The 18,675-nt window shown below is 53.5% G+C and overlaps 1 protein-coding gene across 6 annotated transcripts in view; it reads right to left on the reverse strand.

The window, feature by feature from the left end:
• Positions 1–404: 404 nt before the first annotated feature.
• TFEB (transcription factor EB) overlaps positions 405–18,675 on the reverse strand; it is a 51,718-nt gene continuing 33,447 nt past the window's right edge. For all 6 annotated transcript variants that reach the window (XM_034962069.4, XM_034962074.3, XM_034962075.3 and 3 more), the window contains exons 2-9: positions 7,466–7,700; positions 7,128–7,382; positions 6,191–6,271; positions 4,365–4,485; positions 4,210–4,266; positions 3,551–3,626; positions 2,516–2,663; positions 405–1,504 (exon numbers count right to left, since the gene is read on the reverse strand). In XM_034962069.4, coding sequence (XP_034817960.1) covers positions 1,025–1,504; positions 2,516–2,663; positions 3,551–3,626; positions 4,210–4,266; positions 4,365–4,485; positions 6,191–6,271; positions 7,128–7,382; positions 7,466–7,678 — 1,431 coding nt within the window. In that variant the 5' untranslated portion in view covers positions 7,679–7,700 and the 3' untranslated portion in view covers positions 405–1,024. The remainder of the gene's footprint in view (positions 1,505–2,515; positions 2,664–3,550; positions 3,627–4,209; positions 4,267–4,364; positions 4,486–6,190; positions 6,272–7,127; positions 7,383–7,465; positions 7,701–18,675) is intronic.

Consider the following 18,675-nt stretch of genomic DNA (forward strand, 5'->3'; position numbering starts at 1 on the left):
CACCCCCAGAACAGGGGTGGGACAGAAGAAGCATGCCCCCCACCCCGGGCCCAGGGTGCCCCAAATAAGCAGCTAAGGGCGGCGCACTTGGGTTTGTGAGCAACCCGCTCGCCACATCAACTAGTCTCGCTCCGGCCGCCGCTGGAGGTGTGGAACCGGCGTGGCCGCAGCGCCACCTCGTGGCCGTGAGGAGGGACCGTGCCCCCATCAGCACCCAAACCCCTCGTCTTCCCCGGGCAGGGCTGAGGCGTGGGGACACCAGGTGACAAGCGTGTTCCCTCTTCCCTGTACCCCCACCCCGACTCCCTTCAGGCAGCATCCGCACTCTGGAGGGGGCCCGCTGGGTTGAATCCTCCCGTTCGCTGTCAGCCCCAGACCCACTCCAAAGAGACAGGACCAGCAAGTACAAAGCACAGTGTTTACTAAAGGCACAAAGTGAGGGGTCGGAGGGCAGCTGCTCTTCCGGCAGTGACCCCTCCCGCTTCTGGCAGCCCCGCGCTCACACCACCTGGTGGAGAGCTGTTAGCACCAAAGTGGGGGGTGCCCACCTGTGGGAGAGCCGAGGACCAGGCTGCGGGGTGGACCTCCTGCCATCTGAGTCCCAAAAAGGCAGGCCTGAGCACCCCCAGGACCAGTTGCCTCAGATGAGGAGCTTCCCGAACCCCTCAAGCATGTCCTTCACTGGTAATGAGGGGCTCGGGCTCAGAAGACAGGGCATCTCCACCAGGCCCTCTTCTCACCGCTAGAACACCCTGCCCCTCCCTGCCCCGCGATTCCATCTCCAGGAGAGGGGCTGAAGGCCTCTTCCCACTGTGCCAGTCAAGAGGGCTGCCCTGGGGGTGCTTCTCCTGACCCCACAGGCTGCCAGACAGGCACTAAGTCCAAACAGGGGCCAACGGGGAGGAGGGAGGCAGGGCAGGTGGCTACTTCACACACAGTGCAGCCTGAAGGGTGGGAGGGAGGTGCCCCCGGCCCTCCCAGCCCCCAGGCCGGCCCCTGTTCCCTGGCACAGGGGCAGCCAGGGTCACAGCACATCGCCCTCCTCCATGCTGAAGCTGCTCCGGCGGCTGCTGGCCTTGGAGGCCTCGGGGGACATGGTGGACAGAAGTGGATCAGAGGCCAGCGGTAGCAGTGAGTTGTCCAGGAGCATGAGGTCCAGATCCTTCTTGGACAGGCTGGGGAATGGGGAGCCATGCCCCGGCGCCAGGGGTTCGGGGTAGCCCGGGGGACCCTCGTCCTCCCTGCCCCCAAAGCTCAGGCTGTGGCTGAAGTCCAGGTGATGGAATGGGGACGGTGGCTGGGTGGGCAGGGGCAGCGGGGCTTGCGGGGGCAGAGCTGGCAGTGGCTCAGGGTCAGGGACCTCAGCCCCCAGCATCAGGGCCTCCCCTGGGCCCTCTTCGCTAGGCAGCTCCTGCTTCACCACCTGCTGGGCCAGCTCAGCCATGTTCATGCCGGACGGGGAGGTGGTAGGGAGGCCGTGCACTCGAGCCTGCATCTCCAGCTCCTGCAGGGGAGCAGACAGAAGGCTGGGGAACACACCTATGGGCACCAGCCACCAGGACCCCTCCCCTGGGCCTCTATCACAGCACTTGCCCCTGCCCTACAGCACCCAAGACCCAAAGTGTTTCCGCTGGAAGAAAGCATAGGGTAGCTCTAGAGTCTAGACCAGTGTTTTTTCAGACTACAAGTCGTAACTCATTAGTGGGTTGTGAAGCCACTGTAGTGAGTCTTGACCAGCTTTCTATTTTTTTAATTGAAATTGACTTGTCTAGACTAGACTAGAATAGAAATTATTAGAATGCATTGCATCTGTTAAGGATGAGAGGAGCGTTACTTCATGAAACTGATTTTTCACTTTGTGCCTGTGTGTGCTAGATTTTAATGTAAATTGTATCATCTACCATAAGAAAGAGAAACAAGGTGCAGTCCAATCGCCCTTTGTGTAAAGGGCCAGCCGCAGGTCTAAAGAGGACAAGAGGCCCTCAACTCAGAGCCAGGACTAGAACTCTCAGTTCCAGCTGGTAGGGCTGACTCTGCCAAGCTCCTGGTTCCTTAGGTTGGCCCTGTGGAGATTCCTAGTGCCACCCACCAAATGATTCCAGCTCTCTACCTTCCAGGCACATGATAGGTTTGCATTTTCCTGCCTCTTGAGGTTAGAGTACTTGTAGAGTGTGCTTGCATTGGCCAAGCCCATTGAACAGAAGTGACATGTGGCACCTTAAGAGTGACAATGGCTTTAAGAGCCAGCTCTAGATGTGCCATCAGAGAGCTGGGTCCCAGCAGCGTGGGTGCCAGAATGAGGGTCTCACAGAACAGAACCTCCAGCTGATATGTGTTGCTTAAGGATGCTGAGGATTGTTTGTTACCAAAGCAAAACATCCTAACTGACACATCCTCCTTCCTAATGGGCATCATTCCTGTGTCTCCAACTTCAGAAGTACAAGTACTGCCCTGTGGGGCCAGGAGCCAGGTTAAGGGTCAGAGTTACCAAAGAAGCCCAAGTTCAGGACCAGACCTGGATACGGAGCCAGAGCTGCTTGTTGGTCATCTCCAGGCGGCGAGAGTGGTTCTCCAGCTCCCTGGACTTTTGCAGGTCCTTCTGCATCCTCCGGATGTAATCCACAGAGGCCTTGAGGATGGTGCCCTTGTTCCAGCGCACGTCCCTGCAGCAGCAGGCCAGGCAAATTAGAGGTGCATGCTCAGAAGAGTGGCCAAATCCTTGCTACTGCTCTGGTTGCAGAGCTTATGTGGCCTGTCCCAGTCTTACCCAGCAACCCCAGACCTGGAGGTGGAGGTGGCTGATCTCAGTTTGCACAGAATGGGCCCTCCCTGGTGACTTCTGTTGCCACTGCCCACCTCATTAATCTCATGAAACCAGGCAATTCAGAGCAGCCTCCTTCCCAAGACTACCAAGACTCCAGCCCAGCCTACCATGGATTCTCAATCCTCCTGCCCTTCAAACACCTGTCTTTTTTTTTTTTTTTTGAGATGGAGTCTCATTCTGTTGCCCAGGCTGGAATGCAGTGCAGTAGCAAGATCTCGGCTCACTGCTACCTCCACCTCTTGAGTTCAATCAATTCTCCTGTCTCAGCCTCCCGAGTAGCTGGCACTGTAGGCACACACCACTGTGCCCAGCTAATTTTTGTATTTTTAGTAGAGATGGGGTTTCGCCATGTTGGCCAGGCTGGTCTTGAACTCATGACCTCAAGTGATCTGCCTGCCTCAGCTTCCCAAAGTGCTGGGATTACAGGCGTGAGCCCGGCCTCTTGTCTGCCAGCCCAATGGCCTTAAGAAAACTTTCTCAGCATGACTGCTCCTCCAAGAAGCCTCCCTTGACCTCAGCCTTACTTCCAGGACAGAAACTCATCTGTCTTGAGCTTTCCTGATTCTTTCCTGATTTGGGAGAGGGAGAGATCTTTTCTCAAATAGATGACCTTCTAGAAGGAATTCTCCTCCCATCCTAGTAACTAGCATGGGGCTGAGGGCAGATAATACTTGTCAGCTGCTGCCCACCCAGACCCATCACCCTCCCCCTCAGAAACCTGCTCACAGGTCATTGGCCTTGGGGATCAGCATTCCCAACTCCTTGATGCGGTCATTGATGTTGAACCTTCGTCTCCTTTCAACTAAAGGTAACAGATTCCAGAAGGAACAATTAGAGGGATGGGGACCCCCCACCCCATGGGGAGAAGTACCCAGCCCAGGGAGGGGTGCTTCAGGGCAACCTGCAGCTTAGATTTAGTTCTTCCAGGAAGTAAGAGGTGACCAACAGATTGGGATTTCTACAGGGATTAGGGGGTCCAGGGCAAAGGCCAGACACAATTAAGAGCACTGAAAGGTAGAATCAGCCATGGTGATGCTGGCAGCACAGCAAAGCTGCCTGGGGTAGGACTCTTCCCTGCTACACAGAACTCTGATGCCCCAGGTTCCATGCCTTAACCCAGAAAACAACCTGATAAACTGGGGGTTTCATGAATATCCCTTACAGGAATCCTTCCTACCCACTCCTAAAGAGGCCTAGTGGAAAGACAGCACTAATAGTCCCAGGCACCACTGAGCGACAGCAATGGGAGGGCTTAAACCATCTGCAAGTGAATTGGCCTTGAGCAGGGAAGCCTTCCACCAGTGCAGGTCAGGGAGTGGCTTTTTAGCCAGCCCAGGTGAGAACAAGGAAGAGGGAGGCAGGGAGAGGGGCGGGGCAGGACTCACTTAAGTTGTGATTGTCTTTCTTCTGCCGCTCCTTGGCCAGGGCTCTGCTCTCAGCATCTGGAGGCCAAAAGAGAAGGAGAGAGGAGCTGGGAGGGAGGGAGAAAAGGAGGGAGGAGTCGGGTATTCAAAGGCACAGGGGTAGAGGGAGGCAGTACCTGTGAGCTCTCGCTTCTGGGTCAGGTCCGCAGGGCAGGAGCTGCTGGTGACACCCACCAGGGAGGCTGTGACCTGGGGGTCGCTGCTGTACACATTCAGGTGGCTGCTGGACAGGGGTAGCTGTGGGGTGGGAGGTGAGGGAGACCCATGAGTATCCCCCTCTCCATGGGGAGCCCCCTCTAGGGCCTATCATCCCAGGAGCAGTCCTTCCTGAGGACACCTGGAGTGTCAAAATTCACCTTGGACCCTTTCACCCAGCAATTCAACCTGAAGGTCTGCAGAGTCCAGATCTATTATAAGATGTAGTCCCTGCCCTCAAGGAGCCCCTGGCCTAGAGTGCCTGAGAGAGTGATCCAACCAATAATATGTGATAGGATTAGGCCCCAGGCATTATGGAAGCCCTGGAGCAGGTCATCTAATCAATTCTAGAGTTTCTGGACGGTTTCCTGGAGGGTGTGGAACTCTGAGTCTTGAGCAGAGATGTGAGGCAAGGCACTCCGGGCAGCCACCAGGGCACAAGCAGACAGGGCAGCTTGGCAGAGCACAATTCCAGCAGCTCAAGGGCAGAAGTGGTGGGGGTGGAGGTGCTGCAGGCAGGGCAGATGTATCTGGATCCCCAGTACAGTGTTTGACTTGCAAGATACTGGAATTTTGGAATGGGCAGCCAAGGGAAGTTTAAGCAGGAGTCTGACAGGGAGAGATCTGAGCTCTGGAAAGATCTGCCACAGAAACATGCAGAACAAATCACAGGACCAGACACCCCACAGTGTACACAGGAACTACTAAAGGGACCAATCACTTGCATCCTCCCTCCCTCCTCAGCCCTCGCTGCCCCTGCTAGCTGTAGGTTTGGACCCAACCAGTCCCGGCCAGCTCCTACTAAGCCACTCAGCGATGTCACCAGGGCAGTGGGGACAGAGGATTGACTCCCCACCACAGGAACTGGGGACTTTCCCTTGGTGGCATGGGCTGGGGCCAGGATCAGGGTGAAAGGCTCATGCCCAAAGGCAGGAGTAAGTAGCTCAGGTTCAGGAGCTCCAAAGAAAAGTGGGTGGGAGGGGCGCTGGCAATCCCACCTGCTCAGCGTACACACCTGCCACCTTTGTAGAGAGCTTGCCCTCAATTTCTTCCCTCATCTAATCTTCCCACAATCCTGTGGGTAGAGAGCATCACCCCCATTTTGCAGCTGAGAAAACTGGGGTTTAGTATGCTTGAGGGATTTCCTAAGGTCACAGCAAAAGCCAGAAGCCAGGCTTCTTGACTCCAAGCCCAGCACCTCCCCACCTGCTACCCCACCTCTGCCAGGAGACGCAGGAAGCTGCCAGAGGGAGTGTTCCTGTGGTTGGGGACAAGGCCAGCCCCAGATCACTTGCCCCATGGAGTAAGAGACACAGACAGGCTTTTGCCTGTTGGGCCCTGGGTTTGGTAAAGGAGGGGAGGCCCAGGTCCCCAAAGGAGCTCATTAGTTCCACACCTTCCTATAGACACACTGCCCCTCCACCCATGCAGTGCTCTCCCTGCCTCCCTCTGCCCCTTCGCCAACCTGGAAAGCTCCCCCCACAGGCCCGCTCTGTGTCCCCAGCCCCTTGTCCCCTCTGAAGCCCCATGGTGCACAGAGGCTGAGGCACATCCTTCTTGCTTCATAATTCCTCTTGGCCCCGGCCCTTGTCACATTATTTAGTGAAAATGACTCATCTCTACAGAAACATGCCAGCTCTGCCCAGTGAGAACCCTGTCTCCACTCTCTCCAGGCTCAGAGCCACGGTGGGTGCCCCCCTCCCTAGAACCCTTCCTTGCACACCCACCCCACCCTAGCCAGGAGTACCGTGTTGGGCATCTGCATTTCAGGATTGATGTAGCCAAGGACATCGTCCAGACGCATAATGTTGTCAATGACATCATCCAACTGGAAAAGAGAAAAGTCCATCTGGGGAGGGCCCACCACGAGGTGGGCAGGGGAAAGAGGCATTGGGACAACCACTGACCTGGAAGGACCTTGGAGCCCACCTCACCCAACCTACTTATCTGGGGAAAGAAGAAATAGGCCCAGAGAAGAGATGAGCTGTCCAGGTCCCACTGGCCCAACATGAAGCTACGGTTCTTGCCAAGGAGGCTACCTGCCCAGGGAGCTTCCTTGATCTCACTTCTGTCTCTGGCTTGGGGAGTGTGCTAGGCTTTCCTGGATAAGTCTTCTGTTTCTCCCTAGCAGAGCTTTCTTTTTTTCTTTTTTTTTCTTTTTTTTTTCCCAAGAAGGAGTCTCACTCTGTCGCCCAGGCTGAAGTGCAGTGGCTCGATCTCAGCTCACTGCAACTTCCGCCTTCCCGATTCAAGTGATTCTCCCGCCTCAGCCTCCCAAGTAGCTGGGATTACAGGCGTGCACCACCACGCCCAGCTAATTTTTGTATTTTAGTAGAGATAGGGTTTCACTATGTTGGCCAGGCTGTTCTCAAACTCCTGACCTCAAGTGATCTGCCTGCCTCAGCCTCCCAAAGTGCTGGGATTACAGGCGTGAGCCATGGCACCTGACTTCCTAGCAGAGCTTTTGAAAGTAAGGATGGCGTTTCCTCTGTGAGGCTCCGAGGGCAGGGCTGTGTCTTCCCCCCTGAGATTGGGGCTCCCTGAGAAGGGCTCTGTCCCCACCTCAGACTGAGTCTCCCTGAAGGTGGCACCCCTGCCTCTGCCATTAGACTGGGAGTCTCAGAAGCACAGCAGTGGGCACGAGCTCTGCAAGCAGCATGGCCACTGGCCAGCTCCTCACTCACCTCCCTCTCAGGGTTGGAGCCAATGTGCAGCATGGCCATGGGGCTATTGGGAGCACTGTTGCCAGCGGAGGAGGACAGCACGTGTCCAGCTCGCACCCCTGGGGAGGCAGCTGGTGGGGGTTTCGGAGAGCCCTGGGCCGGGCTGATGTGGGCAGCAAACTTGTTCCCATAGGTCTCGGACAGGTACTCCCGCACCTTCTGATGCTGCGACTGCTGCAGATGGTAGGATGTGGGATTCTCCAGGTAGGACTGCACCTGGGAGGGGGAAAAGGCAAGGGCTCTAGGGGAGGTTGGGACTAGTGGGGACAGGGTGGGGGGCAGGCCAGAACAGGCCCTACCTTCAACACCTCCCCAGGCACAGGTGGTGGCGACTGGAAGTGGACGGGGGTATTGATGGCCGGGGTGGGCGGCCCTCCGAGCTGCTGCTGTTGCTGCTGCTGCTGTTGCTGCATGTAATGCATGACAGCCTGTTGCTGCATGCGCTCCCGCTGCTCCTCCTGCTGCGCCTGCTCCCGCATGAGCTGCATGCGCAACCCTATGCGTGACGCCATGGTGGCTGCCGGCGCTGGCTCCCTGTGGATGAGAAGGGGCGGCAGGTATATGAGGCACGTGTCCTCCTCAAAGCACAGGGGCTGGCAGGGGGAGGCCAGAATGACTGGGACCGCATCCATTTTAGAGGAGAAGACACCGAGCCCTGAGAGGGGAAGAGATTTGCCCAAGGTCACTGAGCAAGCGGGTGACAGCTGAGACATGAATCCAAGTTTCCTGGTTCCTGGACCAAAACTGAAGGTTCTGTCTTCTTCACTCATTGCAGTTGGTAAATCCCAAACTCTAAGAGTCAACTTCCACTCCTCTCTGTGTCACGCCCACATCCTGATCCTGTTAGATCCGACCTCATATCCATCCTCCTTTGCTGCCACAAGGTGGGCCCAGCCTATCCTGGGTCTTACCTGGAATCCCACAGGAGCAGCCCAGTGTTCAGACTGCCTCATCTGGCTTGCCCTAGGACGTTCTACTGGCAACTCAGTAGAGCAACTCATTTAACTCCTGTTAAATCCTAAGTCAGATCCTGTCTTCCCCTCTGCTCACAACTCCCCATGGTTCCCACCTTCCTCAGGGGAAAAGCTAAAGTCCTTACCATGACTGGAAAGGCCCCCTAGGATCTGGCCCACCTCGTGTTCCCCTTTGACCCCATCTGCCAGCTCTCCCTCTTGTTTTATCTGCTCCGGCTACATCCTCCAGGCACTTTGAAATCCCTGAAACATCCCAGGCATGCCCCCACCTCAGGACCTTTGCACTTGCTGTTCCCTCTGCCTGGAATGCTCTCCCCTCAGATGACATCATGGCTCACTCCTTCACCTCCTCCAAGGCTCAAATGTTACCTTACAGAGACCTTCTAGGACCACCCTATTAAAATTACAAAGCCCTCCACCACCACTCCCTATGCCCCTTCCCTTTTATTTTTATTTTCCTCCATATCACTTATCACCATCTTAAATACGATGCATTTTTGCCTAGCTATTTCATTCATTGTCTGTCTCTTTCTTACTGGGAATGCAAACTTCCCTGAGGGCAGGCATTTTCTGTCTTTTTCACTGCTATACCATGGGACTCTGGCTCAGGACCTGGGACATGGCATATGCTGAATGCATGTGTGAAGAAATGTATCTTATCTGTGAGCCAGGCAATGGGGATACAACTGCAGTTCCTGAGCTCATGGAGCAGTGTAATAAAGAGAAGGGCAAGTCCACAGGCTTAGGAGGGCCTGTATGGGGAGGGCCACTTCCAGGCACCTGGCACTGCCAGGGCCCAGAGAGGACTTCCCACCAGCACATCAGCCCTAATCTTCTACAGGTCTCAGTGGGACAGGTGTGACTTAAGCCCCCCAGCCCAGTCTGGAAGGAAAGACAGGGAAGAATGAGTCCTACAGCTGGGCCCACTCTGTCCCTAGCTCATTGACTGACCCTAGGTAAGTGACCCTGGGTAAGTCCCCTCCCCCTCTGAGCCTCCATCTCTCCATGCACAAAATGAAAGGGTTGGACCCAGTAATTTCTAAGGTCCTCCCCAGCTGAGACAGGCTGAGACTCTGAGAGGTGCAGGGCTCCTGAGTGTGTCCAGACTCCATGAAGGTCCTGGTAGGGGCTGGAGGGTCCCATCTTGGGGATATTGCAAGAGGCAGTATGACTTTGTGGTTGAGCAAGGACTTTTGAACTGAGAAAATATGGGCTTGAATCCTAGTTCTGCCACTTCTTTGCTGTGTGACCTTGGGCAAGTCACTTAACCTCTCTGAGAGTCAATTTCTCATTAGTAAACAGTCTCTGCTTCAGAAGATTGGAGCACTATATGAAATTAATAGGTCTTGCACAGTATGTAGCACCTGGGAGGCTGAGTGCATGAGACATGGATGGGCACATGACTGGCAGGCAAACTGATCAGTGTGGACCAGAAGCCAGAGCTGTGTCTCAAGCTCCTAACAATGAGGCCCAGACCTCAGGGGGTGGCAAAGGGAAGCAGCAAAGGCTGACATGTTCTGGCTAATGCCAGACACTGGACTTAGTCCGCATTAGCAAAAAGAACTGGCAAATATTCAGTGAAAATCACCAGATAATAGAAATAAGAATAACTTGAATTTATTTGAGCATTTACTGTATGTCAGGCAATGTTCCAGACTCCTTCACCTGGAAGAGCCCTATGAAGTAGTTCTGCATATTACTCTCCTTTTATAGATAAGGAGAAACAGAAGCACAGGAGATTAAGTGTCTTTCAGCAGCGAAAGGGACAGAGCTGGAACCCAGCCCCAGGCAGCATGGCCTCTGAGCCCATGCTGGGGAGGAGAGGGTCTCCACACAGAGCGGGGAGGAAGCTTATTGCAGGCTGCCTGGCTGCCAGGCCCAGGAATGGAGCCCATGCCACCTGACTGCCAGCCAGGGCTCCTCCCACCACCACTGTGCCTTCCCAACAAGGTAGGAAGGCAGGCAGTGGCCCTCACCCCACCCTCCTTCCTTCTCTGCCCCTCTACACCATGAATCAGTAAAGGGGCTGTCTCAGCTCCTTGGGTCTCTCCACCCAGCTCCCAACGGGGCAGTCCCCAGAAAGAAAGGAGCAGATGCCCACCACTCCCTTCCCATCCTGCAGCAGGAACACAGCTGCAGCCTCCACCCATGCCTTTGCCCACCCCCTTCCTATGCTGTTACAGAGGGTTATCCCTGTCTTTGTACCCCCACTGCCCACCACACACACACTAGCCCTACAGACCTCATAGGCTCTGACCCCAGCCCAACCCACCCCCTCGCAGCTGTACCCCCTACACACCCACCCACACGGCACTGGCTCACCCCCCCACCCTTGGGGACAATCTGACTTCAGTTGGCCCTGGTGGGGGTGTGGGCACCGGGCCTGGCAGTGCCAGCCGGCACAGGGAGGGCTAGGGGAGAACGATCCCCTTGTTTCTCTGACAAAGAGCTGAGCATCTGGCCTGGCCTCGCGTGGTCTGGAGCTGGCTTTGCTATGAGGAGAGCCTGGGCTGGACCCTGCCTCTCACTGGCTGGTCCAGCCTCAGTTCCCTCATCCGCACAATGGACTTGGGAATCCCTGCCCCACCGCCCCCTGCCAGAATCTGGGTGAGCCTCCTGGGAGAGGACGGTGGAGAAGTGGACACAGCGAGGTGTCTGTGCATCAGTGGGTGTCAGTAGCCTTAGCTACTGTCCCCTGACAGAGGCTGGCAGGGTAGTGAGGCTCCCCAACCCCACCGCTGGAGCTGTCACACCCACAAAGCTTGTCCTCCAGTGAAGCTCCAGCCCTCTCCCCTGGCCCTGGTTGCCAGCCTGGGTTGCTGAGTGTGGTGTAGGTGGGATGGGTATGGGGTAAGGGAGGGACCTGAGGGGATCAGAGAGCGATGGGGGTGGTCCAGGACATGCTAATCTCCCCATCCTTAGCCTCCAAGCATGCCTACTCACTCTAAAATCCTGAGGGTCCACTCACAGCCTCCCCTGACACCCAGTCTAGCCAGGAAGAACTAAGAGGATGGACGTGGGAGAACCAAAATGTCCCTGGCCCCTCACACCATCTGGCCCTTCAGACCCACCATGCCTGGAAAGGGTCCACTGTGCGCAGGTTCAGTAACACTGGGGGCCTGGAGTGCCTACTGCATGTAGACACCAGGGATGGGGTATTTCCCTGGAGAGCCTTCTCCCCTGCCCCTCCCAGGTAACACCCTCCTCCTGAGAGGAAGGGTTTGATGCCCCCAGAGAATCCCTGCCTCTCCCCAATCACGTGGCTGCCCCCATCAACACCCCCAGGACCCTCCAGCTGCCTCCTGCTGCTGTCCACCCATAGCCTCTCAGCTGACTCTGCCTCAAAGCCCAGACTGGGTTCCAGCTTAGTCATGTCCAAAATGAGTTCTGTAATCCCACAGGCTCACTGCCCCTACTGGCTAGGCGACTTCAGAAAGCTATTTCACCTCTCTGTGCTTTGCTGTCTTCCTCTGTAAAACGCAGCACCTGCTAATCACAGCACCTGCCTTTTGGGGCCATTGGGAGGATTCAAGGTAAGTGTGTGGCAGTCGCTTCATAACCAGGGATCCCGGTCTCCTCTGGTCAGGCCAGAGCTGGTTTCATCCAGCCTGTGTGTGGGCCTTGCCTGTCAGTCATTTACACCTTAGTATGAACCAGTCTTCTCAGAGCCGTACCTGAGGGAAGATGTGGACACAGGGAGGAGAAAGACAGGGAGAAATCACTGGTCTCCATGACAGAGGCAATGAGAAAGAGGAGCCCAGAATAGGAAAGTCTCAGATGTAGGAAAGAAGATATCAAAGATACAGCATTGAGTGGAAAAGGTAACCTGCAGAATAAAATGCACAGCTTGAGCCCATGAAGCATGAAATGGTATACGTGTAGACAACAGGAAGATCAGAGTACCAACCGCTAAATGCTTCGTGAATGATTGCCATGGGTCAGGGCTGGTCAATGTGCTTTTCCTAATGTTAATTCTGTTTTTTCTTCCCAACAACCCAATGAGCTGAGTACTAGTATTATCCCCATTTTTCCTGGAGGAAACAGAGGCACAGAGAGGTGCAGGAACTCACTCAAGGTTACACAGCTGATTGAGTAGCAGAATGGAGATTTGATCCAGGCAGGCTGGCTCACAGCCCCCACTCTTTAACTACTATTCTGGGCTCTCCCAGCACCCCAAACTGTTCAGAGTTGTTACCGCTGGGGAGGGGAGTGGGAAGGGGCAATGGAGGGGGAGGGATAAAGAGGGATTTTTATAGTTCTTCGTTCCACTGGAGAAGCACTCAGCTCTTACAGTGGGAATATGTGCGACTTGTGTGATTCTGTTAACAGGAGAAAGGAAGCACAGCAGCTTCTGGGGGTTTATGGGGGGGCCCAACCTGCTTCCAGGGCTTCCAGTCATGTCCAAAGGTGGGTCGCCAAGGGGAAGGAATCCCCCCAGCTCCACCTGGGCTGGCCCAAGCCCTGCCCTGCTCGGTGCAATGGTCATTAGGCCAGCCGCGGTCCCTGGGTGAGGACACTGAGTGGCCAGCAGAGGCACAGAGCCAGGGCCAGCAGCCACCAAGCATTTGGAGCTGGAGGGCCAGGGCCCCACTCAGTTTCTACCACAGCCCCAGACAAGGGCTTCTGAGGGGAGTACCATCTTCATGCAGTGCCCTCAAACTATTGTCAGCTGACGCCAGTCCATTCAGCGGCTTGTGAGGCCTGAACTGCCTTGGGGATTTTTCTGCCCTCTAAATGATCCTTTAAAACTTGGAGCAGGAAGCTGAAAACACACTCCATGACCCATGGACCCCCTCCTATGCATGCCCAACAGAAAAGCATCCACGTGTTCACCAAAGCACATATACTAGAATGTTTGCGTGTATAGGAACCAAAACTGGAAACCACCCAAATGTCCATTAAAGAAAGATAGATAAAGAAGTGGTGGGCCAGGCATGGTGGTTCACACCTGTAATCCCAGCACTTTGGGAGGCTGAGGCGGGCAGATCACTTGAGGTCAGGAGTTCGAAGCCAGCCTGGCCAACGTGGTGAAACCCCATCTCTATTAAAAAATACAAAAATTAGCCAGGTGTGGTGGTGTGCACCTGTAGTCCCAGCTACTCGGGAGGCTGAGACAGAAGAATCGCTTGAACCTGGGAGGCAGAGGTTGCAGTGAGCTGAGATCATGCCACTGCACTCTAGCCTGGGTGACAGAGTGAGACTCCATCTCAAAATAAATAAATAAATAAAATAAATTGAAGTGGTGGTACATCCATACAATCAAATGCTACAAAGCAATGACAGCAAATGCACTGTTGTTACACATGACATAGATGACTCTCGCAGACATAATGTTAACGAAAGAAGCCAGGCACAAAAGTGTATACAGCATGCTCTGCGTATATGAGTTCAAAAAAACACAACATTAATCTACTATGTTAGAACTCAGGATCCTAATTACCCTTGGGGGAGTGCCTGGGAGGGGACACAAGATGGCTTGGTGGGTAAGAGGATTAGGAAAGTTCTGTAATTTGATATGGGTGTTGGTGCCATGAGAGTGTCATATTTACAATAATTTGTACAGCTGCTCCCTTACAATTTATAATTTTCTGTATGTGTGTTGTATTCTCATTTTAAAATCACATAAGAATGAGGGCAGACCAGCCTGGCACAGTGGCTCACGCCTGTAATCCCAGCACTTTGGCAGGCCGAGGCAGCCAGATCACTTGAGGTCAGGAGTTCAAGACCAGCCTGGGCAACACGGTGAAACCCTGTCTCTACTAAAAATACAAAAATTAGCCAGGTGTGGTGGCACATGCCTGTAGGCCCAGCTGCTTGGGAGGCTGAGGCAGGAGAATTGCTTGAACCCGGGAGGCAGAGGTTGCAGTGAGCTGAGATCACACCATTGCACTCCAGCCTGGGCAACAAGAGTGAAACTCCATCTCAAAAAAATAAAAAATAAAAAATAAAAGAATGAGGGCAGACGTTAAATAGTTTAAAAGAAGAGTTAGGGAAACTACCTTCACCAACACCACCCCTTCTCCAAACCCCCCCCCCCCCACTTCCCCAAGTGTGTCTATGACTTTAAAATGCCTTTGGTACAGGCACCTTCAACACAACTGCCAGAGCATACCTTGGTACAACCTCTTTGGAAAAGCAATTTGGCAATATATGTCAAAGCCTTGAAAAATATTCACCAGTCCAAGGAAGTAATCATAGATGCAGAAAAGGATGTTGTGCATAAAGATGCACTTCACATTATACAGAAAAAAGTCAAAACTAACCTCAATGTCCAGTTATAGGATAGTTAAATAAATTACGGTGTGTCCCTCCTGATGGACTGCTATACTTACAATAAATAACATGAGGATATGTCAGGTGACAAAATGTAGGATGTAGGGGGAAATTGTATATAAAATCTGATCATCACAATGTAAAAATATGTATAGAAAAACCTCTTGGGAGGAAATATACAAAATTATTACTGACTTCTTTGGATGATGTAACCATAAGTATTTTGTGTGGTTTTAAAAGCCTTTTGGAATGTTATTCTTTCTCTAGAATGAAGATGTATATCTTTCTAATTGAAAAAAAAATATTTTATGCTAACAGCTAATGCTCATAGAATGCTTACTGTGTGCTAGGTACTGTTCAAAGCACCTTATGTAATTATCATAATTATTTCATGATATGAGTGACGTGGGTACCATTATTGTCCCCATTCAAGGAATGAGGAAACACAGGCTCAGAGAGGTGGTCACTTGCTGAAGGTCACAGAGCTAATGAGTGGCAAGGCTGGACCCTGGCAGTCTGGCTGCACCGCCCCAACCCTGGGGCTGGGAGTTTGGCCTCAGTCCTGCGTTCAGGGTGAGGGCGGCCACGTTTTGTTTTAGGAATTCTCACTGAAGAAGCCTCCCTGCGATCAAAGAGTTTCAGCAGCTGATCTCGTTCATCCAGCCCAGGAGCCAGAGGGTGTCCGGGATGATGGAACAGTCTGGAATCCCCAAACACAGGCAGAAAAAAAATTCTACCCTTCCTCAAAGAGCAGAGATAATTTCCTGTATTCCCAGAAAAACATATGTCTGGCGGCTGAAACAACAAAGTGTGCAAGCCCAGAGGCTGGGAGGCCTGTTTAAGCCATTGATGACGCTCTGCACCTCTGTGGTCGGAAGAAGTTTTCTTCTGATTCAGTCTGTTACACTCTCAGTCGTGGGGGAGCTGCCCGGTCAGTCCTGGGGAAAGAAACTGACCGCTAAACAAAAGCTTCCTGAACAGGTGCGAGATTCCTGGAGGCAAAGGAAGGGCTTTGTGGCCTCCTAGGAACCTTTCAGCCTAGGGAAGGGAAGAGAGAAAAAAATACCAAACTTGGGATTTTTCTCAGCCCCCTCTGGCAGAGGAGGCAGCAGAGGAAGTCCTGATGAACTAGGAAACAGAACAAGGACATCACATAATCCTCATGGACAAAGCCATTCCAAATTACGGAGGTGGTCATGAGTCACTGTAGGGCCTGGGGAGGGGGCATCAGATGGCCCAGACCCAAACAGAGTGAGGGGTGGAAAGGTATCCTATGACTCCCAGGAGCCAGCAGTCCTGCCCATATGATGCTGTGGGAAAGGCCAAGTGCTTGGGTTCAAGTCTTAGCCTTGGGCTGGACTCAATTGTCTGGGCATGGCCTCAGTCTCCCCATCAGTCAAGCAGGGCTTGCCAGCTGGGGCCACGTCTACCTCATAGCAGTTGTGCTCTAAGTGAGGAGGCTGGGTGTGAAAGTTGTCTGCAGGTGTGAATTTGTGGGCAGAGGGGAGGTGTCACCATTCTGGTCACTGTTCAATGTTGCTCCGTCCAGGCCCACTGGGGGCATCCCTGCATAAGTTCCTTTGGGGAAAGTGTCCCATCCATTCATCCATTCATTCACACATACACACACACACACCATCTGAAAGCCCAGACTGGGGCAGAGCAGCCTAGTGGTAACCCCAGCCTCAGTTTCTCCTTACTAGATAGGGGCAGGAAGGCCTCAGGCCAGCTTTTCCTATTACCAGGAGCCCTCTGTTTCCTCTCCAAAAGCCTTGGGTCTTTTAAGATTTTCTTTTCCAGAGCTTGTATATCATGTCATTCACTGCAGGAGATGAGAGAGGCAGGTGAGCAATAACAATGTCCACTCCTTTGGGTTCTAAGGGATAAGTAGTCAGAGTGTTTACCACAGTTCCTGGCACACTGGAGATACTTCATAATATAGCCTTTTATTATATTAGCTGGCAACTTCCAATACAGAAACATAGCAAACCCAAGACACCTGGTAAGTGTGCACTGTTTGATTGAAAGGTCCTTGATATCAGAAGCAGAAATGAGGTCAATGGGACACGCACATGCTTTTAACAGTTTTAATGCCATGTTTTGGTCTTTTTCCCTTTTAGTGAAGTGTAACTTATCCTAGCAAAATGCATAGATTTGTAGTGTACAGCTCAATGAATTTTTACAGGTGTGTGGCCTTGTGTAATCACTGTTTAGATCAAGATGGAGAATGTCACCATCACCCTGGCAGGTTCCCTCCGGGACCCTGTCCTGCATCACCATGGCTGAGTGCTATGGTCTCCAACAGCACACAAAGGCTGTCATGCAGGATGTGGTCTTCAGTATATTTCATGAAATGGAACCGCTCTGCCAAGTGGGGACACTTACTGAGGACTGACCAACCCCTATTTGTGATGAATAAAGATCAAGAAACAAAGAGGCCGGGCGCGGTGGCTCACGCCTGTAATCCCAGCACTTTGGGAGGCTGAGGCGGGCAGATCACAAGGTCAGGAGATGGAGACCATGCTAGCTAACACGGTGAAACCCCGTCTCTACTAAAAATACAAAAAATTAGCCAGGCGTGGTGGCAGGCGCCTGTAGTCCCAGCTACTCAAGAGGCTGAGGTGGGAGAATGGCGTGAACCCGGGAGGCGGAGCTTGCAGTAAGCCGAGATCTCGCCACTGCACTCCAGCCTGGGCGACAGAGCGAGACTCCGTCGCAAAAAAAAAAAAGATCAAGAAACAAAGAATGAATTACATGAGGAAGCAGAGGCTCCAAAAGGGAGATCTGCACAATGCGCTTCAGTGGCAGCAGAGCAAGACCCCAGGTTGCGTTCTGCACCGCCTCTCCCAGACCCCCTGCAGGAATGCGCTGCGGGAGACTGCAGGGCTGGGGGCAGGGGGCAGTCAGGGGCTTGTTTTTAAATCTCTGAGCACCAGCAGGAGGTGGGGAGGAGGGAAAGGAAGGAGAGGAGAGAGGAAGGGCGGTCACACAAGCTCCTGGCCCACTTAATGGCCTCCTGTTCCCACAGCTCAGGCCCATCAGCCCCAAGTTTCAGCTCACATCCCACAGGAAAGGGTGGGAACTGGGGCCTCCTGGCTGGTCAGACTGTTGGCCCAGGACAACAGGGGGAGCAGCTTCAAAGGCCATTGCAGACCAGGGAGTCGCCCTGTCCTGTCCCACTGGGACCAGCTGGGCCCTGGCAAAGAAGACTGCCACTGGGCATGGCAGGACAGGGACGAGGGACATGTAGCTAATAGGAACATGAAAGGAGAAACTAGAAAAGGATTCCACCCCTGTGATATGCACGGACCGGCCCAGCCACCCATGTGGACCCTCTGTCTCTCCGTGTCTGCTTCTCTCTTTCTCTCTTCTCTCTCACACACATGCACGCACACATGCACACATGTCCATGTGCACACACGTATAGCCGCATCCCTCAGGTGCCACTTGCAGTCTAAGGATCCCCTTAGCAGGCAGCCACCTTTCTCCTGGGTTGGGGAGTGGTGGGACTGAACCCCCACCCCTTGTGCCCCTGCACCCGCCTCCTGGGCACTCCATCTACTCCAGCCTCCTGCCTGTGTCTGCCATGCTTTGTTCTCTAGTTGTTTCCTTGCCACCTACCAGTCTCCTCAGCTACAAGGAAGTTTCAGAGAAATCACTTTTCTTCTTCAGAACCTCCACACCATCCCACCCGTCAGACTTTCCAGAAAGAGATGCACGGCCCTCAAGGGCTGCTGGTCCAGTGACCCCCACACACTCAGTTATCACCCACTTGGCAAACGCTCCGAGTCCCTCCCACATTGCACTGCGCAAGGGGCCTCTGTTCAATCACATTCATCCCCACAAACACTTGATGGGATAAACAGCAACACCAGCAGGATAGGAAACCGAGACTCAGAAAGGTTAAGTAGGCCGGGCGCAGTGGCTCATGCCTGTAATCCCAGCACTTTGGGAGGCTGAGGCAGGTGGATCACTTGAGGTCAGGAGTTCGAGACCAGCCTGGCCAACATGGTGAAACCCTGTCTCTACTAAAAATACAAAAATTAGCCAGGCGTGGTGGCACATGCCTGTAGTCCCAGCTACTTGGGAGGCTGAGGCAGGAGAACGGCTTGAACTCAGGAGGCAGAGGTTGTAATGAGCTGAGATCGCACCACTGCACTCCAGCCTGGGCGACAGAGCAAGGCTCCGTCTCAAAAAAAAAAAAAAAAAAAAGAAAGATTAAGCAGCTTGTCAGAAGTCACACTGCAAGAACACAGTGAAGT

The sequence above is a fragment of the Pan paniscus genome, chromosome 5 (genome assembly GCF_029289425.2).
Source record: "Pan paniscus chromosome 5, NHGRI_mPanPan1-v2.0_pri, whole genome shotgun sequence".
Taxonomy (NCBI): Eukaryota; Metazoa; Chordata; class Mammalia; order Primates; family Hominidae; genus Pan; species Pan paniscus.